Source organism: Festucalex cinctus, chromosome 6 (genome assembly GCF_051991245.1).
Source record: "Festucalex cinctus isolate MCC-2025b chromosome 6, RoL_Fcin_1.0, whole genome shotgun sequence".
NCBI classification, from domain to species: domain Eukaryota; kingdom Metazoa; phylum Chordata; class Actinopteri; order Syngnathiformes; family Syngnathidae; genus Festucalex; species Festucalex cinctus.
In genome coordinates, this window is record NC_135416.1 from 1,967,501 (window position 1) to 1,991,584 (window position 24,084).

The 24,084-nt window shown below is 39.0% G+C and overlaps 1 protein-coding gene across 6 annotated transcripts in view; it reads left to right on the forward strand.

Moving 5' to 3' along the window:
- Positions 1–24,084, forward strand: part of cacna1ib (calcium voltage-gated channel subunit alpha1 Ib) — a 121,318-nt gene that overhangs the window by 31,719 nt on the left and 65,515 nt on the right. For 3 of the 6 annotated variants that reach the window (XM_077524688.1, XM_077524689.1, XM_077524694.1), the window contains exons 3-8: positions 3,193–3,305; positions 8,520–8,653; positions 16,589–16,686; positions 22,482–22,641; positions 22,867–23,209; positions 23,290–23,382. In XM_077524688.1, coding sequence (XP_077380814.1) covers positions 3,193–3,305; positions 8,520–8,653; positions 16,589–16,686; positions 22,482–22,641; positions 22,867–23,209; positions 23,290–23,382 — 941 coding nt within the window. Of the gene's footprint in view, positions 1–3,192; positions 3,306–3,409; positions 3,762–8,519; positions 8,654–16,588; positions 16,687–22,481; positions 22,642–22,866; positions 23,210–23,289; positions 23,383–24,084 lie in introns of those variants that run through there. The other 3 variants (XM_077524690.1, XM_077524691.1, XM_077524692.1) reach the window with 3 other exon arrangements.

Here is a 24,084-nt window from a genome sequence, read left to right on the forward strand (position 1 = left end):
ACTCCATTTTTTGTCAACGTTGATATTGGCGGCACCGAGGGTGGGAGAGTTAGATCTTTGTGCTTATTTCTTCTTCATGCTTGTTTTAACAAAAAAAAAGAAAAGAAAAAGGTTTTATTTTAGCCATTTTTCCAAATACAATAATTAACCAAACTTAACCCTTGCATGACCCTAGTCATAACCCTTACGTGACCCTAGTCATAACCCTTACGTGACCCTAGTCATGACAGTAAGCATACCCCTTGCATGACCCTAGTCATAACAGTAACCATAACCCTTGCATGACCCTAGTCATGACAGTACTAAACATTACCCTTGCATGACCCTAGTCATGACAGTATAAGCATAACCCTTGCATGACCATAGTCATAACAGTAAGCATAACCCTTGCATGACCCTAGTCATGACAGTAAGCATAACTCTTGCATGACCCTAGTCATGACAGTACTAAACATTGCCCTTGCATGACCATAGTCATAACAGTGAGCATAACCTTTGCATGACCCTAGTCATGACAATTTTCCCTTCTTCTTCATCTCCTTTGTCCTGCTAAATTGGGTAGCATTGAAAATTCCAATATATTACAGTAACTGTTGTGGAGAGGAAGTTTGTTGAAAAGCAAAAAGCTTCAGATAGACAAGTCGAGGACTTAATCTAAAAAAAAAAAAAAAAGTCTTTCTTTCTGGCCTTCTGGCTGCGTGCGTGTTCGTGCGCGTGTGTTCAAGTCCACTGGGCTTTGGAGATCTCCGGCATCCTTTCACCGAGAGGGCCTGCGGGACGACTCGGACCTCCTCCCTGAATGTGTCTAGTTAGCCAAGCGTTGCGCCGGCTCCCTCTTGGCCAACAACACACACCACACACACACACACACACACACGTAGCGCTTCGGTCACAGTCGGCTGGCGCCTTGGTCGGCTTTTCATTGCGCTCTCCTGCAAACACGTTCGCCTCCAAGCATGCGTCGTCCTGTTAAGCATTTCCCCCCGCGGGAAAACGACATTGCACTCATGGTGTTTCACTTTAGGGGGGGGGGGGGGAAATGGGATTGAACTGCTTTATTGCCATTTACGCACTTTGCTGCAGAGCTTTCGGGATTTACAAGGTTGCATTTGGCAAGAGTAATATTGCAGGATTTTAAAACACCTCAATAGCCCAATCAATTGACAGAACTCTTTTGAAACATGGATAAATGGTTCAGTGAATCAGTGGAAGGATGAAAACCACCCCCCGCCCACCACCCCCACGCCCTGTAGAAAAAAAATAAGACCAAGACTTTTAATAAGAAATATTTATTTATTTATTTATTTATTTATTTATTTATTTATTTATTTATTATTGTTATTTAAATTTCTATTTAATTTAAAAAAAATATTTTTTAAAATTGTAAATAAATTAAAAATTAAAAATTAAAAATATAAATAAATAAATAAATACATAAATAAATAAATAATACATACAGTACATACCGTACATTGGTTCTCAAAAGACATGTTTTGAATTAAAATTTTTTTAAATTATATTTATTATTTTTTTTATTTTATTATTTTACTACTTATTATTTTATTTTTTCTTATTCTTTTATTTCTTAAAATAAAAATATTTTTAAATTACTGAAAAAACACTTCATATACATTTATTTTTATTTTTAGTGTTTTTCTATTTGTATTTATTATTTTTATTTTTTTTTTATTCATTTTTATTTTTATTTATTTTAACCTTTTATACAGGAAATTATAACGTAACGAACTGACAATTATATAACTTAGTTTTCACCTAAAAAAAAAAAGTGCATAATTGCTTACAGCTGCACAATGAATGTAAAAATGTTTGAATATTAAATAAAGTGCAGCGAACGCTGAACCGTGTCTGAGTGGTTCAATTCTTCCACCCGCATTTCATTCCTTCTGATTGGATTGTGTGAATTTTCATCACTGTGTGGTTTTCATTTTCGTTTTAGTCATTGCCAAAATTGCCAGTCAATTTTAGTTACCCTTTTCACCTCAATGAATGGCTTCCGTTTCGGTTTTGGTTGAATTTTCATCTGGAAAAAAAATTAGCGTGACAAATTTTTCGTCAACGAAGTTATCACTTGTCTACCCTAACCCGGAAATAAACAACAACCTTTTTAAATAAAAATAATCTGTTGTGAAAACTGGCCAAAAAGAATCTAAAATGCGTTTTCCGCTCATGTGAGGCTGTTGAAAAAGAATTGCGGAGTGAACGCGGGATTTGCACGCCGCGAGGCTGACTTGCGGGGTCTCATCGTTAATAAGAAGTTTTCGCCGTCGAGGGCCCGCTTGCTGTCTGAGCCAATGACCTCATTTTTGCTGCCCGCGGCTAGCGGGGCCCCTTCCCCAGCCGCGTTCCATCCGGAACCTTCTTCCTGACTGCAGCAGCTGGGAGACGAGGCCATTAAGCAGTGTGAATGCAGGCCTCCATGATTAGCATAGTTTTTTTTTTTTTTTTTTTTCATTATTTATTTTTAGGTAAACAACCGTAAGGTGTCAGAGAGTATCACCGTCGTTCTAGAGCAGAGGTGTCCAAACTTTTTCATTTGAGGGCCACATACAGAAAAATCAGAAGGACGCAAGGGCCACATAATGTTATGAAGAGAAATTGTGTTTAGTCCTAAAAATTGTACAAATAATTGAGTTGTGCTTTTGCATATTTAGAAAAATGCTACAGTATATAAACCAATTTATTTGTAATATGATAGTCGGGTTATTATAGTTTTGGAATTTTTCATTTTAGTTTTTATTTCGTTTTTTAAATGTAGTTAGTTTTATTTAGTTTTGAGGGTGGTTCTGTTAATTATTTAATAAATGCTTAGTTTTAGTTTAGTTTCAGTTAGTTTCAGTATTAGTTTTAGTTTTAAAAAATCGTGTATTACTTGTGCGCAATATTTAAAAAAACACAATGGGAGCAACGTCATCTGAAGGTGTTTTTCTATTGGCTGCTGCTTGATGACGTCACTTCTGAGTGACATACTTTCAAACTTCATTATTCCGGTTGATATCAAAATAAATCTACTAAAAATCACACCAAAGACTAAAAAGGACATTTTAGTTTAGGGAGTACAGCAGGAGTCTTGGTACAGAGCCCTGGGGAACCCCGGATGTGATTGTCGTCATGTCGATATCGGGGTGCCTGAGAGTTGTTTTGTAGTTTCCCTTAACCAGCTGCTTGTCTTCACGTGGTTCGAGCGAGTGAGCATGATGGTCATCCTGTTGAACTGCGTCACGCTGGGAATGTACCAACCCTGCCAGAACATCGACTGCTCCTCCGACCGGTGCCAGATCCTGTCGGTAAGATCCAACTGTTCCTTCCATTCCAATGACTTGGGAACACTGTCTTAAAATCAAGCGTGAGCTTTTTATTTTTATTTATTTTTTTGACACCTTACTTCATCCACATCAGACACAGACCTTGACATCTTGGACAGTTCCAAGACACTTACAGTCATTAAAAGACTAACTAAGGAAGACTAAGGAAACTAACAGCACGACTCAACTGGCCGGTAAACGAGCTCGTCTCCACCTGTTGAGTAGAAGCACCTGTGGCTCAAAAGGCAAATTGTTTCCTGTCGTTCCTTCATAGTCACTGGTCATGTTTACAGTGCAGTCAATGACGCTTTGAAAAACTAGAATATTAGCAATATAGCCATGTAGATATCTGCAAAACCCCAAATGGAGGTATTTCTACATTTCATCGGTGGAAATGGGCCAGCAGCTGAAAATCCAGACCAATATTAGTGAGTGCAGGTATGTTTATCGTCCGTTTCTCAGCGTTAGCCTTGCTAGCTGCCTGCTACAAAATGCTAGCTACTGTACTGCAGGTATGTTTATCCTTTGTTTCTTAGCGTTAGACTTGCTAGCTGCCTGCTACAAAATGCTAGCTACTGTACTGCAGGTATGTTTATCCTTTGTTTCTTAGCGTTAGACTTGCTAGCTGCCTGCTACAAAATGCTAGCTACTATACTGCAGGTATGTTTATCATCTGTTTCTCAGCGTTAGCCTTGCTAGCTGCCTGCTACAAAATGCTAGCTACTATACTGCAGGTATGTTTTTTTTTTTTTTCCTCAGCATTAGCCTTGCTAGCTGCCTGCTACAACACGCTAGCTACTATACGGCAGGTATGTTTATCATCTGTTTCTCAACGTTAGCATTGCTAGCTGCCTGCTACAAAATGCTAGCTACTATACTGCAGGTATGTTTATTGTTTGTTTCTCAGTGTTAGCCTTGCTAGCTGCATGCTTCGGAGGCTGCATCAAGGCGTTCTGTAAGCTCTAGCATAAAAAAACAAAAAACAAAAACGTATAAATACGTCTTTGGGAGCAAATGAGTTCATGAGGAAAACGTGACGTCATTCGAGATCAACCCTATTGAGAGAGGCTACTTTTATGCACAAATTCCAGAATTCGCTACTGAGTGAGTTTTTTCAGTTTGAACAAAAGGGGGTCCGAAGGCCGACAGAAGGTCCATTAGGTGGGAACTAGCAGCTTGGCATAGTTTGCGTATCTCGGCGTAGCTCTGACTCGTATCGACGCCCACTAGAAGCTCCCGGTTGTGACTCACCAGCTTAGCATGTGGTCTTCATGCTGTTGTGAGCATCTCACTTGTCAGAACCCCCCCACCCCCCCCCCCCCCCCCCTACTCCCCCTCGCACCCGTGTCAAAGGTGGACGAGTGGGTGTTGCGTGCAGGCATACGTCTCAAGCCTGTTAGCGCGCACGCAACGCGGCGCACACATGCGAGCCATTGATTGGTCTCTCGAGCGGTCGGAGCTAATAGAATTCCTCCCGCGAGTATCCATAGAGGAGAGGTCCCCCCCCATCATCCCCCATCCCCCCCGTTCGATATCAGCGTGGCTTTAGCGGGCAGCGGCGACCAAGATCGATTGGGCTCCTCTCGGGGGAAAAAAAAAAAAAAAAGTCCACGATGAATAGTGTCGGCTCGATGGCCGATGCTGCCGCTTGCGTGAATGCGGACAAATGGAAAAAACTCACAAAAGCGACGTTGGCGCGCATGTACGATAAACGCACCCTTGCCCTCCATCACGGATTGGTGGGTCTGCTATTTTGTTGTAATTGCTTCTGTGTATTGGGTGCACTGTCATTCCAGTTATGACCACTGGATGGCGGCACACTTGCTTAGTTTGAGATTAAATTTGGAAGAAGAACGAAACAGGAAGCATTGTATTTTGACAAACCCTCGTTTTTGTTGAAAATTATTGAACGTCATCCTCTGTAGTCCTGCTTTTTATGCCTACAGAAAGTGGTGGCTGTAGGTTCATTTGGATTTGTTTACACAGAGGGATTGGTACACTGTTACGACAATATTTTTCTGTTGTATCTTAATCTCTTTTAATATGTTTCAAAGTGTGTTTATAGACCTTGACATACAATAAAAAGCTGTTAACGCTATAAAAAAAAAAGAAGAAAAAAAAAGATGCCTATAGGGTATTCCAAATGGTGGATTTCACTTATCGAATGTTTAAATTTTGTCTTTGCAAAGCTAAAATTGTCACTTATGTTTAATGCAAGCATGCACTTTTTTTTATATTAATAATTTATTCTTCTTGTCTAAATGTCGTTAACTTTGACGTCTCGTTTGTCTTCGTTGTTTACAAAAACGTTTAGGTTCATTTGTCTCTGTTGTTTACAAAAAATGCTTTACTCAAAAAATCATCCTTGTTGATTTACAAAAGCCAAATTCTACATTATCGACATTAACCCATTTTTTTTCCTTTAAAATTGTTTTTAATACTCTGAATTATCTTATCTATTCTGTGTATGAAAATATTTATAATGAAATGCGAAACTGTCCTCAATGTCGTGCATACATATTTTTAAATTGTTCACAAAAAAACATTAGAATGGCTTCGCAAAGGTTAAATTGCCGTCGGCGTTTTACAAAATTGGCTCTAAATTGATTTCAGATTAAAATTTTTTTAATGATTATTATTTTTATTGTTTCTGGTGAATTTTTACATCAGGTTCACTTAAAACTATTTGCGAAAACAACTACATTCTCGTTACAAAACGTGCATTTTTTTTTTTTGATAACTCTAAATTGTCTTTGGGGTTAACTAAACGTGTATCAATTTCGATGAATATAAATTGTATTGGATTTTCTTTAAAAAAAAATTCTAAAAGCAAGTACGTTATTGTCGTATTTTGGTCATATGCGGGGGGTCAACAGACGGCAAGAAGCTCGTGAATTTCCACTAATTTTATTTGTTTTCGACTCGATACAGCCGTTTCCTTTCACAATCCGGCCTTCAAAATAAAAGCCTTCCAGCAAACCAGTTACACAACAGTTATGTTATTTAAAGACAGCAAAACACCATTCTCAACTGTTTTTGTTGTTCAGTGATTACTGTACTTTGCCGTAGCTACCACAAATGGCAAAATAAGGACAGGAAGTTGCGGCAGGAAGCGAAAAGTCAGACAAAAAAAAAGCGCCTCAATAACAAAAGTGGAATAGTTGCCCTGTATTATATATAAAAGACGAGTCAAATATTGCAAGAGGGCACTGCTTAAATGGCTTCTAATGGCACGCGCTTGACATGCAAAATGTAGCTTGAAAAAGGTCAACGTCGCTCACGTTAGCATTAGCGACAAGCGCCTGAAAACTTAAGAAGGCAATCGCTGACTCGGACAATTTTCTTTTTTTCCTTTTTGCCGCTCAAGCAGCGGCAAAACAAAAGCTAGCTGCGGAAATCCGAAGGCTGTAGCGAGGCCGTAATCCAACGACAACAAAAACAACAGCGACAGCAGCGGCTAATCTTCAGTTTTTGCGCTGACAGCAGCAACAACATGCATCATTGCCCGAGCGTGTGTTTGATTTCTTTGGATTTGTTCTTCTTTTAATTAGATGCTTGATTAAAGCTGTAACTGTAGGGAACGCGGCCCGGGGTCCACGCGGGGAGCTTATCTGATTAGCGCGCCAGCAAATGATTTTCTGCTACATTTAGAGTTGGGGTGGGGGGGGTCTGAAAGGGTGGGGGGGACTGATTTGATTGACACCAGGCAACTGTGGAGATGTGATGATGAAAGCCAAGAATAACAAGTGACAAAGTCAAACCGAAACCTGACCCGATCAAGGTTTCTTATTTATTCCTTTTTTTTTTTTTTTTTTTTTTTCCCTCAGGAAAATAATAATAATATTTGTCAACTGTGGGCCTGTGAAGTCCTTTGAGACTCTTTTATGATTAAGGGCTATATAAATAAACTTGACTTGACCCGACCTGACATCAATTATAGTAGACAACATGGGTAGAATACCGTAGTTTTGGAATTTTCATGATACTTTTTATTTATTTTTTTATTTATTTATTTTATATTTAGCTAGTTTTAATAAGGTGGGTTTGCTAGTTTTTATTTTTTTTATTTTTTTAATGTTTCATTTTATTTCATTTTTTACTAGTGTTAGTATTAGTGTTTTATTTTTTTAATATATATATTATTAATTTATTTGGTGCAAGATTTAAATAAAACACAGTATTGCTACTCTATTATGTAGTACAAGTACTACGAGTATTATGGAGTAAAAATTCTACACAAATATTACTTGTCGAACATAATAAAGACAAGCATCCAGGTTCGAATCCCATCCCATCTCCCTGTACATTGCAAATATATTCAGAGCCATTATACTCAGGGATATACTAATGCTAATATTAAATTAATGCTAATGCTAAGTTAGCATGCTAATGTTCAATTAATGCTAATGCTAAGCTAATTCTAATGTTAGCATACTAAGATAATGTTAAGCTAATGCTAAATTAGCATTCTAATGTTAAGTTAGCATGTTAAGATAATGATAAGCTAATGTTAATGCTAATTTAGCATGCTAAGATAATGCTAATGCTAAGTTAATGCTAATTTAGTATGCTAAGTTAGCATGCTAATGCTAAGCAAATGTTAAGCTAATGCTAACCTAGCATGCTAATGCTGATGCTAAGCTAGTGCTAAGCTAATGCTTAGTTAGGACTCTAAGCTATAATGCTAAGCTTTGAACAAAACAACAGTTATTCGCTTATCGGTTATCGACATTGGCACTTTCTTAATTATTGGTTTATGGTATCAGTTGAAATAGCTTTATCGTGCATCCCTAATAAAAACATATTTCTAAATGCACTGAATACACAACTTATATACTACTATTACTAGTAACTAATTACTAGTTATGTAAAATTACTTTGTAATTTTAACATGATCGATCCTTCAATTTCCTTGATAGGCATTCAGCTTAGCATTCAGCTATTAGCATTCCCACGCAATTTCTCCAGAAATTGCACTTAGTCTAGTAGACTAAAGTTGTTCTTACTAGCATAAAAGTTAAACACTAGAAATAAACAACACATGTTTATCTTAATTATCTAAAGAAGAGAGAGCGAAAGTTAAGCCCTCATAAACAATAAATTCCCAAACATGAAGTAATAAACATATGTGGGCACACATGCACATCATAAGTGCATTCTAAACATACATACGTTTTTGCTGTTGTCACCTGGCAGGCTTTTGACGCCTTCATCTACATCTTCTTCGCCATGGAGATGGTGATCAAAATGGTGGCGCTGGGAATCTTCGGCCGACGCTGTTACCTTGGCGACACCTGGAACCGCCTGGACTTCTTCATCGTCATGGCGGGGTGAGGAAGGGCCGAAAAATGCCGAAAAAAAGCAGCTTTCTGTTAGCCATGTGAAATTTGCCAGGCTTGTCTGCTTCAGCTCATATCACGGCGGCTTGGAGTTTATTACCCAGCATGCCTTTGCACCGCGAAGTTAATGAATGTCGCAGCCAGGTGCGGTGGAACAGCTTGAACCGGCTGCTCGGCGACGACGAAGCGTAAACGATGGAACCTGCGTGTTGCTGTCTTTTTAAATGAATTCAAACGCTCGGGTTTTGTTCAACAGTGCCGGAAAATGAAAAGAATGTCCCTTAAAAAAAAAAAAAAAAAAAAAAAAAAAAAAAGTCACAATGCCTTTACAACTCCTAAAGTGTGCTCCGGTTGCTTCGGGCTAATTAGATTAGCATATTAGCATAATCTCTCTCAACCTACATGTTGTATACATACAGTCACCGGCCACTTTATTAGGTACACAATTCAATGCAAGAGCCCTCAAAGTCAGTTTAACTTCAAGTCAGGGCTTCTTGAGACTTTTTTTTTTTTTTTTTTTTGTGGGTCTGCTTGTGATAAATACGTCTACCAGATTTCATGTCACGAAAGGCACAGGAATGCTATTTTGGTTCAAAGTGACCTTAATTGGGTGATTTTTAGCAATTTCCAAGCATCCAATAAAGAGGAGTCTGTCCTCAAATTTTTGTCCAATTTTTAACCAAACTGGAAAAAAAAAAAAAAAAAAAAAAAAAAGTTAATTTTAATTATGTATGTGTGTGTGTGAATAGAAATTGGGAGCAAGTTTGAATATTTGCTACAAAAAGAAAGTGCTCTAGACGCTCGCTTCAGTCACGGCATGAAATTTGGTATGCAATTCTTTGCATAGAAAAACCCCCCAAAAAATTTAATGTTCGCCATTGCATGTGAGTAAAGCAAGGCAGCAAGTTTCGATTACTTTACCGTAAAACAGAAAACTCAAATGAAAAGATGTTGCCTCAGAAGCTCATTTCACATATAAACATGACATTTGGTAGGCAATTCTTTGACGAGTAGACCCACAAAATAAATGCACATTTTCACCATTGCACGTGAGTAAAACATGACAGCAAGTTTTACGGTAAATGAAAACATTTAGCCGCGCAAGCTCACTTTTCACCCATCAACATGAAAATTTGGTAAGCTGGTCTATCATGAGTAGACCCACAAAAAAAAAAAAAAAAAGTCTCAATTAAGAAGCAGTGCTCTAGAAGATTATTTTAGTTGTTTTATTTGTATTTATTTTTAAATTTTTATTTTTTTTATTTTTTTATACTAGACAGACAGATGACAATACAGTAATAATAAAATAATAAAGATACTTTTTTTTTTTTTTTTTTTTTTTTTTTTAAATTGTAGTGTGTGCGAACGTTTGCCCCTTGTTGTCAGCGCCATGTTTGCAGGCCTCAGGCTCAAAAATGTCCCCCAGCTAACATCATTCTCCCGTTTTTACCTGCCTGCAGCGGCACGGCGAGGACGGGTGGCGTGATAAAAAAAAAAAAGACCCCCCCCCCAGGGGAACTTGGCGAGCTGCGGGAAAGGGATTAGCGAAAGCAGCAAGTGTGCACACGTGGCAATAGTGTGTGCGCGTGTGAGAACGACCGTGCAACAGCTTTTCACCCCCGAAAAACACAGGACAGAATTTTTAATTACGCCAAGCATGACTTTCCAGCCAAGCGCTATTGTGTTCCCCAGACGCACAAATGTGCGTGTTTAATTGTGAATGGTGGTCGAGTTTTTCTAAGGCTTGTTAGCAGTCGCAAACCAAACTTGTTCAAACGAAGGTTACTGGTTAAGGGGGATTTTATTATGAAATAAAGTTGAGTTGAGTTGAATCCTTATTTATGTTTTAAGCTGTTTAGTGTCATTTCTAACTAATCATGATGTGCATTTTTTTTTTTTTACCCAAACATAACCTTTGCATGACCCAAACATAACCTTTGCATCCTGACATCACATAGCGTATTATCAGTTGAAACTAAATGCTGTTACATCAGTTCAAAACAGACACTTGACCGTACGGTCATGACCCGAACATAACCCTTGCATGACCCAAACATAAACTTTTCATCCTGACATCACATAGCGTATTACCAGTTGAAACTAGATGTTGTTTACATCAGTTTAAAACAGACACTTGACCACACGGTCATGACCCAAACATAACCCTTGCATGACCCAAACTTAACCTTTGCATCCTGACATCACATAGCGTCATACCAGTTGAAACTAGATGTTGTTTACATCAGTTTAAAACAGACACTTGACCACACGGTCATGACTCAAACATAACCCTTGCATGACCCAAACTTAACCTTTTCATCCTGACATCACATAGCGTATTACCAGTTGAAACTAGATGTTGTTTACATCAGTTTAAAACAGACACTTGACCACACGGTCATGACCCAAACATAACCCTTGCATGACCCAAACTTAACCTTTGCATCCTGACATCACATAGCGTCATACCAGTTGAAACTAGTGCTGTTACATCAGTTTAAAACAGACACTTGACCACACGGTCATGACCCAAACATAACCCTTGCATGACCCAAACTTAACCTTTTCATCCTGACATCACATAGCGTCATACCAGTTGAAACTAGTGCTGTTACATCATTTCAAAACAGACACTTGACCACACGGTCATGACCCCAACATAACCCTGGCCCCAAGTAACACACAGGTAAAACACGGTCATAACTGATTTCAAAGGCGAAAGATCATTTGAAGGTCATGATAGTACTCTACGGTTTGTTTTTGAGGATTCATGTCTGTACCTGAGATGTCATGCCAATCAGTTTTCTTGAACACCTTGAACTTGCGCGTGTGTGAGCATTTGAGTGCGCGCATATTCAAATTAATTGGCGTAATCGTCGGATGATGCGCGAGGTCAACCGAGTTAATGGCGAGTGTCTGGAGAGATGCCGCCGGTGATTAAATGCCGCTTAGCCGGCGTAGCATCTGCGCGCCAGTCGTTTGGTGTCAAGCGTCTTGACCCTCATTAGTCTCGTTGTTGATGTTTTACCTCGCAAGTTGTGACCGGAACAAATGGATTTAATCCACACAACAACAAAAAAATCTGCGGCACGTCCGCCGTCTCGTGCAGACGGGAAAATGTACGGGATGCCTAATTAAGGTGATCACTTCTGTCACCAGTTATACATGATAATACGTACTAGGGATGGGTGAGTGCCGATACCAGGTATCGGTATCGGGCCGATACCAGCCTTTTTTCAAGTACTCGTGACGCAGACGAGTACAAGCGACCGATGGCAGAGGGGGAAGACGTTAAGTGAGTCCTCCTTGCCTGTAAGTGGCGCTAGCTAGCTTGCAGCAGTTTTTCACCAAAACTTCACCGGTTTGGAAATACTTCAAAATTGTGAATCTTAAACTAAAAGAACATTTTTGTGTTTTATTTTGAACGTTAAGACTATTGAAGAGTGACTGTGCTGGTTTTTTTTTTTTTTTTTTTGTCAAAATTAAATGAAATATATTTGTTTAAAAATATATTTTAGTGATTTTTTTTTTTTTATTTGTCAAAATGTACTACTGGTATCGGTATCGGTGAGTACTGAGGTTCTGAGTATCGGTCTGAAAAAAAGTGGTCTCGAACATCCCTAATAAGTACCATGCGCAATGGAAATATAGACACATTTGAAATAGTATACAATCAAATATACAAGTCCACAAATTCTTTTTTGGTGTGTAAATTAATAATTCTAATTCCAACCGTTCAAATTCAACTTGCTTCAAAAATTCAAACCTACCGGGGAAAATATCGATTCCACATGACTTACAGTTTTCGCACAATTTAACATTAAATATCAACTTTTCCCCATTCATTTTCAATGGGACTGACGTTGAACATTTTCCAAGCCTCACTTTGTGCATTGTCCAGTGACCGGGAGGTCGCAGGTTTGAATCCCACCTCGGACTGTACGTTGCAAATATATCAATGACCAATACCAACTGACTATCATATCAGGAAATGCAGTTAACTGAAATGATGAAATGAATGTTATCTTTCAGCATTCTTTTCAAAAGAAATTACTCCGATAAATAACTCAGAGCAATTGCCTGCCACCAAAGGAGTACCTTGGTTCAAACCCCGCTTGGACCACATTTCAGTACATCCGATAGTTCGATACCAACTGGCTGATCATATCAACAAATGGATTGTAATTTCACTGAAACTGATTTAAGCAATCTTGGCATTCAGCTTTACGGCATTCCCGCGCAATTTCTGCAGAAATTGGACTTTGTCTGGTTGATATAAATACTGTCATAAAACACGATCCTGTCAGCCTGGGAAGATCAGTCTAAATGCTGTAAAAAAAAAAAAAAAGACCGTCGATATTGCAAAAATGACTTTGAAAAGGGCTAAACGGTTAAATGAGAAACGTGAACCCGTCATGCGCCTACACAAGGTCAAAGACGAGAGAGAGACGTCAAGTTGAGCTCTAAAGAAGGTGAAATGTTATCAAAGACTCGAGAAGGCAGATAAGAGGAAATTCCACACGCACTTCCACTCGCGGGACAGCCCGTTCATCTCATTTGAATAATTAATGGCACGGTCGCCGTTAGGAGGCTCCGCTAGCACAAAAACGAGGCTGTTTTGGTGCCGGCTGCTAATTAACGTTTCAGTTTATTTGCCGCAATTAGGCGGCCGCAACGGGCTAAATGATAAGTAATGTGTATTTGCATAGCTTGGCTGCGTGCGCCATCTGTAGCCTGACCCACCGGCTTAACTCTTTCTTATTTTTTTTTATTTTTCCACAGTCATAAATCACGCCAAAGTTGACGTAAAACCTGTTTGACGTTTGACGCTAATGACAAAGTCAATGTTTGTATTCGCCTACGGGAGGAATACGCATTATAACAAGAGCAAATATATGCAAAAAAATGACGATAAAGTGCAATTCGCGATATTGAGGTGGAAAAGAAATTGAGTTAGATTCTTTTTCCAAATATTTCAGCTCTCGAAACTTCCATTTATATGTGAAACGGTACACAGTCTGCTTGCTAGCAAGTTGCTAACCAAAGGACCAACTTTTGCTCCTAAAATGCTAACATTAGCCAAAAATGTCCAACCAGTCAACAAGCTAACATATTTCCCTGTTGCATTTTTTTTTTTTCTATAAAAAAACGTATTGGAGTAGAATTGTATTTCTAAAAGCACATCTACTCAATAAAATGAAGTTTTGCTTAAACTGTCGTTAGTGTGCAAGGAAGTTGCGCTGATAGTTATCCCCCTAACAACTATGTTTGTTTTTACTTCCACTGCCTGACGTTCCCCCACCTCGACTTCCTGTTACACGAACACAAACCGGCGGCGTGTCCCGCGGGCGGCGGCGTTCCGCTCCGGATAACCCCCGGGAGAATATTCCGCGGGGCCGACTTGCGACGAGGAGAAAGTAAACATGGGAGGAAGAGCGGTCCCCTCGAGAGGCCAAAATCACGTCGAGGGAAGAAGTCACGGGTTTTTATAATTGCTTGGGGGGGGCTATAAAAAATATATTATTTTAAAAACTCACCAGGCCATTTGCGTGACACTAAATTCATATGGATGTGGAAGACGATGTGGACTTTATTGTTGTGTTCTGAGGTTGGATCCCAAAAACGCAGACACAAATAAGATTTCAACACTTTAGTCACATAACATCAAGAGACGCAAAGCTTACTTGGGCTGTGGAGGTGCACGGGGAGACAGAAGTAATAATCCGACAAAAACACGCACTTCTCAGTCAAGCTTATATTGACAATGAATCGATCTGATTGGCTGTGGCTAGACATGTGGGTAACAGGACTAACGTGGAATTATCTGATTGGCTGTTGACCAGATAAAGAGATGATCACATAGCTTCTGACATCACATAGCGTCTTCCCAGTTGAAACTAGATGCTGGTTACATCTGTTCAAAACAGACACTTGACCACACGGTCATGACCCAAACATGACCCTTGCATGGTTCAAACTTGCCTGACTCTAGTCATGACAGCATGCATAACCCTTACATGACCCTAGTCATGACAGTACACATAACCCTTGCGTGACCCGAGTCAAGACAGTACAAAGCATAATCCTTGCACGACCCTTGTCATGACAGTACACATAGCCTTTGCATGACCCTAGTCATGACAATACACATAACCCTTGCATGACCCTAGTCATGACAGTACACTTAACCCTTGCGTGACCCTAGTCAAGACAGTACTAAGCATGACCCTAGTCATGACAGTACACATAACCCTTACATGAGCCTACTTAAGACAGTACTAAACATAACCCTTGAATGACCCTAGTCATGACATTTATTGCTTTGAATTGAATATTTAAACATACTGAACATTGCGGCTTGTGACTTTAATTTGAAAGCCGATTGGTTTGGAATTTGCTCCTCGATGGAAGTCTAAGCAACACGCAGTGAAACTCTGCTCCCGATTTTGCACTTCTTGGCTTTAACTTGAGCCCTGCGACATTTGGACTTCCAATTTGGCCCCCGAAATAGAGTCAACAACAAAGTGTGTTTTAAAAGTGGTCAAAACAACAGCCTGTCACCATGCCGAAATGCTCATTAGATGAAAATATCAGCTGGGCTCGCAAAAGCTGAGCTTTGCTCTGCAACTCTTTTTGTCTTTATGTTAGCAACATTCAGTGGAATTCTTACGCATAGGGCTTGACTGATATGGATTTTTTGAGGCTGATTCCAATTTGGAAAAAAACACAACAACATTATTATGAATTATTATTATTATTATTTTTAAGTTTATAATGAATAAAATATTTGGTCCCATAGCACTTAAAATCATTTTTTTGTTGAGCTTATTATATGTCATATTCATATAAATTGTACAATATACATTCCAATGAAATTAAAGATGATGTGCCCTGACATTCTCTCAACACAGTGTCAGAACTAACAAATGACACCGAAAAACATAAACACATCACAACAACAAATATGAATTATAGATCAGAGCTTCAACTGTGACCCGTCAAAGCGTTCGGAACTTCGGAACACTCAAGAAGTTCAAACCTCCTTTTTTTTCTTTCTTTTTTTTTCTTCTTCCTGGAAACGTCTCCTTTTCCTTTCCGCCTCATTGGAAACCGGCCGCGGAACGACGATTTTCCTCGCTTTTTAATTTCAATACGCTCGGTGGGTTTCTTGACATCTTGACATCCAACCTCCACGTGAGCTCCCAATTCTTATCCTTCATGGATGCGCGCCAGCTCGCTCTCTTGTCTCCGGCCCGCTAATTATCTCCTAAACTCGCTTCATTGCCGTCATTTTATCGCACGCCGTCGTTTCAGCGGATTCTTCCTCTTTCATCCTCAGGCGTCAGTGTGTAAGGGCGCTAAAAAGTAAAGGTGACATTAAATATTGATTGTTAATTTGGCACACAACAGCAAAGAGTTTTGTAACAAATTCAAATGATTACAAAAGTATGTAAAATGGCAACAACGAGGCACTCTAAATGCGGCTAGCTAGCTAAGGTCCGCTACACACATACAGATAATCGATTGTTGATAATCGATCAAAAATGCAGAATTAATACAAGTGTACAAACTAACTAAACAAACATTTAGGAAGACCTTTAGCCATCTAAGGTGGCGGCCATCTTGCTTTGTACAGCCAGATCTTAGATCTTCATCTCGATATACAGTTTCTTTCGTGTCTCGATTCCTCTATCTATCTATCTATCTATCTATCTATCTATCTATCTATCTCATTCTGTCGCTCCATTTATGCTACATATATACTGTACATATTTCAAGTTTTCTTTGTCAATTTTCCATCTTTCCACTCACCCGAATAATTTTCTTACAACGTGCCAAGAAGTGATAGTGAAAAAATGATTTTGTGTATGTGTGATGTACGGTGTGTGTGTGTGTGTGTGTTTTTTTTTTTTTTTTTTTTTTCAGTATGGTGGAGTACTCGCTGGACCTGCAGAACATCAACTTAACGGCCATCAGGACTGTGCGAGTCCTGCGGCCGCTCAAAGCCATCAACAGAGTCCCAAGTGAGTTGGAAAGGAAGGCATCGTCGCAAATGCTCGTCAGCACCGAGGACAGCGACACATCCGCCGGTTATCGCGCGGGTGGCCGCTGTCCATGGTGCTGAAACACATGACGTACACAAACCGAGGTTTGTTCAGTGCAATTTTCACTTACGTCTTCAGCAAAATGTATATACATAGAAAGTCAAACAAAAATATTATTATAATTCTATCATTTTATATATATATATATATATATATATATATATATATATATATATATATATATAAATTTATTTATTTCTAGAAATTGATCTTTTTCAACCAGATTTGACTCTCAGCCTAACATACTTTCACTTTTGAACCAAATTTCAGTTGACTTTATTTTTAAATGACATTTTCTCTGACATTTTCACTTATTCATGTTTTCTTTGGAAATTACAATTTTGAAAACGTTTTCATTTTTTGACCAGGTTTTCCTTCAAATGTTAATGAATCTATACCATACCAGAGTTGACTTGAAACGGTTTCTTTGGTGCAAGATATATTTTTTTCCAACATTATTAATTGAAGAATTTTTAATTTTCGACTAGATTTTCATTTTGGAAAATAATTCTCATTGAAATTTTCTCCTTTGGATCAGATGATATGTTTACTTTAAATTTTACTTCTCGACCTGATTTTTCTTGTTTTCATTTTTAGAACAGATGCATCTTGTAAATATCACTCTTTGACAACACTTTTCTAAACGTATTCTTTTTTTTTTTTAAGGTAGATTTTCTCAATTTTATTTGGAATTTCTAATTTGATATGGCATCCCTTGACATTTTTAGTTTTGGATTAGATTGTTCTGAAACATTCCATTTTAGCCTGATTTTTCTGGACATTTTTAGGCTTGATGTTTCCTGAAATGTTCACTTTTGTCACGGAATTTTATTGAAAATTAATTTTGGGTTTTCATACAATATTGACTTCTTTTTTTTTTTAATGATGGATTTCATTTTTAGATAGCATTTTCCTATAAAATTTATTCATTTATTTATTTTTTTAAACCTGATTTCCCTTCAAACCTGATTTTTCTTAAGGTTTTCTTTTTTAGACTAGATGTTATTTTTTTTGTCATTTGAACCAAATTCTCTTAAAACATTCAATGGCATATGAATTTTTTTTCCTCAATTTTTTTTTTTTCATTTTTAGACATAATTTTTAACAACATTTTTTTTACTTTTGGACCAGCTTTTCCTTGCCATTTACACTTTGAGATTCGATTTTCTTTCCTAGTTGGACTTCCGAACAGTTCAGCGGGTCTTCTTCACCGACTTGTAGTGCATGACAAACTCAACAAACGCGATGATTTTGCGTCGAGAACGGTTTAACGCCTCATTTGTTCCTTGCTGCTCTTAATTATTCCTCCACGGCGTCAAGCGACAGCAAACCCATCTTTGCCTGAATCGACATCCAGCGAAGCCTCGGAGGCAAACGCGCCTTCGCTCGCGCATACAAATTAGAGCTGATGTTGACGAGTTGTTGTCTTCGTGCAGCTCGCAGTGCAAATGAGTTGCAACACTAAAATGTAACATCACTCATTTTTGATGGATATCATTTTGGGAGTCCAGGCGAGGGAATCAAACATCTTGTTGATGCACTTTCTTAACTCATTCAGTGCCATTGACGGCTATACACGTCATAAACTAAAAAGACTATTGTGTTGTTTAAATTTATACATTTGCACCTTTTTTAAATTTTAACACAACTAATTTGATCTTTTTTTTTTTTTTTTTTAATCCAAAAGGAACTTACATAAATATAGTGTTTCTTAATATTTTTTTTATTTGTGCAACTGTCTTCAGGGGATGTATTTAAAAAAAAACAAAAAACAAAAAAAACACCATGGCAAATGTAAAAGCATCCTTCAACCAAAATGGCCGATTTCCTGTGTCTTTTTGGGTTTGGCTTCTTGAGACTATTTTTTTGTAGATTCATTCGTGATAGATATAGCTGGCTACCAAATTTCATTTTGCTCAGTGAAACTGGCTTTGTGGGCTGAATTTTCTAAACAAATGAACAAAACATTGGAGGTGCTATAAAGGCATTTTTTGGGGGGGGCAGAAAGCTATCTAATTAACTTGTTTAACCCACAAAAAAAACTGACTAAACGTTTCGCAATTTTGCGTTATATTTAGTTGAGTTTGTCACAATTTCGTCATCAGACGAAAGTGATCCTAAAATGGCTGCTTCCAACCAAAAATGTGTCTTTTTTTCCCAACAATGCTTCACGAGGCTTCTTTGTGGGTTTCCTCACGATAGACACGCCTACCAAATTTCACAACTGGATTGCGGGGCCTGAATTTCCAATTCAAAGCGTGCGCGTGCGCGGAGTCCGTCTTATCCGCACCAAATCTTTTTCATCATTCCAAACGCAGCCGAGGCGTTTTTCATCGGCCTGACAATGACGCGCAAAGCTCCCAATCAGGTTGCTTTTTTTTTTTTTTTTTTTTTTTTTTTTTTTTATTCTCCGCGCGTCTCAATCGCCATCAGACAGAGGTGAGCTTAAGTGAGATGATCTGACGATGGGAGTTTTTATTGCGGTTTTGCTTCTGCACACCTCAAAAAGTCTTCCAAAAATGAGATAAAGGAAGTTCCTTTATTTCATTTCGGGAAGATTACAGAGTAGAAAAATGGACGCTCAGCAACACTTACAATATTGGCATCAATTTCAATAAGGTGTAAAAAAGCTGTCTGGGGAGTATTGATTGGCAATTGCCAACAATCGTGTGCCTCCTGATTATTCATCCTTGGTTTCATGTTGACATTTTAGAAAATTCAGACAGATCTAAAAATCAGTTCCAGACCCTATTTATGGTAGATAACTTCCTGTAGGCATGTTTTGACAGCATTTACAAGACCTAAATTTCTTTTAAGGTGCTTAACTCATTTGCTTCCAAATACATATAAATATGTTCTATTTTAAATGTTTGTGTCCCAAAGACGTATTTATACGTTTTTTTTAATTTATTTATGTTTTTGTATGCTAGATCATACAGAAGGCTTGATGCAGCCTCTCAATTGCAAAGGACGGTTGAAGAAATGGTAGTTATTACGCAAATGGCCAGCAGGTGGCAGCAGAGTATAAGAGATCAACCAGTGCTATGTTGAAAAAAAAAAAAAAAGCTCAATTACTCCAAATTCTAAATACATCTGTGAGTAATAATGAAACGTAGCTATAGTCTAATGCTAATTGCTACAAAACGGAAACCGGATAGAAATATACCTTTTTTTCCTGATTAAAGAAGACACTCTAGTGTTTCTTTTGGTAGGTTCCATGTTTTTATAGCAATAGAACCCAATATTCTGTGGGCCTTGCAAAATCAGTCCAAATCCAGTAAAACCTCTCATCTCGGGCATAATTCAGTCTCAGCACATTATGCTGATACGAGCATGGGATGGTGGCAGGTGCGTTTGGGCCAACGGCGGCCCGAGTGACGCCATAAACACCGCACAGTGCGGGATTACGAATCACGTGCACTCGCTCAGCCGGTCGCCTAATGGGGGACGCTAATGGAAGATGGCCAGCGATGGTTCCCAGCGGCTCAGGTTTAAACGCAGTTGGACTACATTACCCATAATCCCCTCCCACGGGGGAAGGGATATTAGCGGTGCGTTATTGTTCTCCCACGTCTGCGCTATCCTTGTTTGGTTTGTTCAAATGAGCTCTTTTGAATAAAACGGGTTTCTAATAGTTTAAATCTCATTTCACGTCAGTTTAAACAGTCACTTATTTGGTTTGAGTCGGTTCAAATGTGATTTATTTTTTTATTTTTTGTTGATCACAATTATTATTTGGAGCGAATTTAATTAAATTAATTTTAATCCAACCTATTTGTTTTAGTGTAATTTTCATGAATCATTATTATTGTTGTTCAAGACGGTCGTTAATTTTATACTTTACTGATGATGTTATCTCATTTTGTTTTACGTTTCTATTAAAATTGATTAAATTTAAACACGATCATTTTACGGCTTCTTTCATCAGCAAGTACGTTCATGAATCATATTACTCATTTTGTATTCAAATGAAAGTGTCACGAGAGGAAGGTCACATTCCTCGCCCATTTTTTCCAAACATAAATCACTCAAATCATAAATTTTGCCTCTTCATGTCCAAGAGCGCTTTCATCATTCGGCCCCCTAGTGGCCGCTGTGTGCCCATTAGCGCTGATTAGTCAGCTAAATGCTAAATCCATCCGATTAATCGTGCACGGGGTTCCCTGGGGAATCTCAGACGCAAAGAAATGGACCGTGGGATCACAATTAGCGAGGAGATTAGAGATTGAATCAGATTATTATGATAATGGGGGACTTGTATGGAAATGTCCGACCAATAGATTTGTTTAAACTTTGCCTTTTTCCGGCACCCACATACAGTTGACAAAAGCTCAGATGTTTCGCAATTTAGGGTCATCAAGCTGTCTCGTATATGTGGTTCAAATTTTGTAGATATTTGAAGATTTGGAAAATTTGCCAATATGAAATTTAACTGACTTTAACAGATTACGTTCTTGTGCATGGCTTCTTTGTGACTTTTTTTTTTGTGGGTGTTGTCATAATTTACAAGCCTACCAAATTTTATGTTGGTAAGTGAGTAAAATTTTTCTAAAAGTCTGTATGATGCTAACAGGCCAGTTATGGATGCTAAGCTAGCAAGTAAGCCTAAAATGGCTACTTCTAGACAAAATGGCTGTCTTTTTTTTTTTTTTTATACTTTTTTTTTTGTGTTTGTACTTAGGATAGACACGCCTACCAAATGTTTTGTTGATCACTGAAACAGCCTTTGGGGACAGAATTTTCTAGAAGTCGTCAGGAAGCTAACAGGCCAGTTATGGATGTTAAGCTGGCAAGTAAGCCTAAAATGGCTACTTCTAAACAAAATGGCAAACTTTCTGCGTCTTTTTTTTTTAAAATACTTTTTTTTTGTGTTTGTACTCATGATAGACACGCCTACCAAATGTTTTGTTGATCACTGAAACAGCCTTTGGGGACAGAATTTTCTAAAAGTCGTCAGGATGCTAACAGGCCAGTTATGGATGTTAAGCTAGCAAGTAAGCCTAAAATGGCTACTTCAAAACAAAATGGCAGTCTTCTTGTGTCTTTTTTTAATACTTTTTTATTGTGTTTGTACTTAGGATAGACAAGCCTACCAAATTTTATGTTCGATCGGTGAAACAGCCTTTGGGGACAGAATTTTCTAGAAGTGGTCAGGATGCTAACAGGCCAGTTATGGATGTTAAGCTAGCAAGTAAGCCTAAAATGGCTATTTCAAAACAAAATGGCAGTCTTCTTGTGTCTTTTTTTAATACTTTTTTATTGTGTTTGTACTTAGGATAGACAAGCCTACCAAATTTTATGTTCGATCGGTGAAACAGCCTTTGGGGACAGAATTTTCTAGAAGTGGTCAGGATGCTAACAGGCCAGTTATGGATGTTAAGCTAGCAAGTAAGCCTTCGATGGCCACTTCAAAACAAAATAGATTTCCCGTGTCTCTTCAGACGTGACACTTTGAGTTTTTGGTGGTCTCAATATGACTGACATCCTTACCAAATTGTGTATTAATAGGTAATTTAACAAAGCTAGCATAATTTTTCCCAATGATGAACACGGCTTAACAAACGTTATACCGCCATGCTCGTCCCCTGTAAATGGCTAAATAACCTAAAAATTGCTTTCAACAAAAATGGAAACTTCCTGTGTCCTTATATGGCTTCTTGTGCCATTTTTTTTGTGGGTCTGCTCATGCTAAACGTGTGCGTTATGTTACGTAGGCATGCGCATCCTGGTCAATCTCCTGCTGGATACGTTGCCCATGCTGGGTAACGTGCTGCTGCTGTGCTTCTTCGTCTTCTTCATCTTCGGCATCATCGGCGTACAGTTGTGGGCGGGGCTTCTGAGGAACCGCTGCTACCCGGAGGAGAACTTCACTCTGTGAGTGTGTGTGTGTGTGTGTATGTGTAAGAGGTGTGGAAGGTATACATACACAGGATGTGGGCTCATGCTGATGAAAATATAAAAAAAAAAAATCATTTCACGAGAGGGTCAAAGTGTTGCCATGGAAACCAATTTGAAGATTAAGAACGTCGGTACAATCATGTGACACCTCGTCCAGTGTCTTGTCAGTCATGATCTGAAAATGCCGTCCACTCAAACTAGGACGACGGGCATCCGCCTCCCGCGTCCGTACTACATGGCGGACGAGGACGACGAGCGTCCGTTCATCTGCTCCCTGCCGATGGACAACGGCATCATGTCGTGCCAGGACGTTCCGGCGCGGCGCGAGGGCGGCCGCGCCTGCTGCCTGGACAAGGACGACGTGCTCCACCGCCGCTCGCTGGGCCTCGGCGCCGAGCCCCCGGCCAACGGCAGCGCGGCGGTGGCGGGCCTGTGCGTCGACTGGAACCAGTACTACACCAGGTGTCACACCGGATTCAGCAACCCGCACAAGGGAGCCATCAACTTCGACAACATCGCCTACGCCTGGATCGTCATCTTCCAGGTATGGCGAGCCGCCATGTGGATGACGGTCGCGTTAACGTGTGCGATCGTTTGCGTTGATGTGTGTGTGTGTGTGTGCAGGTGATCACGCTGGAAGGCTGGGTGGAGATCATGTACTATGTGATGGATGCGCATTCCTTCTACAACTTCATCTACTTCATCCTGCTCATCATCGTGAGTTCAAACCAATTCAATTTACAACTGCCCTCAAACACGTCACAAAGCAGTTCCATAAATAGCTGTGGCTAACTCCTCGCTGCCACACTGTTACTTTCTTTAACTTTGCTAGTTCTGCTGATGACAGAAACATCTCATGACTGACTAACTCTTTCAGTCGATGCAGCTCTTCTCTAACTCCTACAGGCGCCAAGTCCTCTAATTATCCTCCCTCAACTAACTCGCAACACTAACTCTTGTAATTCATCACATCGAACTGTTCTAACTCTCATGACTTCTCTTAACTTGACTAACTTATCTGGCTCATCTAAAGTAACTCCTCTTAAATCCTCTATTTCAACTAGCTTTTTTTATGACATCAATTAGCTGAGAAATACTTTTCTGACAAATAAATCGACCATATTTTGTAGGGCTGGGACTCTTTGACTGTCTCATGATTCGATTCGATTACGATTTCTGGGTCCACGATTCGATTCAGAATCGATTTCAGCCGGACGTGCTAACCGCCCAACCACCAAAAAAAGAACACATTCTCATTTAGGCCACTTTTGTCCACTCAGTTTGGAAAACAAGGCCTGGATGGCATTGAATTTCTTGAATTTCAATGAAAAGGAAACATCTACATCTATAGGTGGCATCCTGATGAGTCGGGCAGGCAGACGTAGGAATCATGGAAAGCGGTAACTTTACGGCTCATTG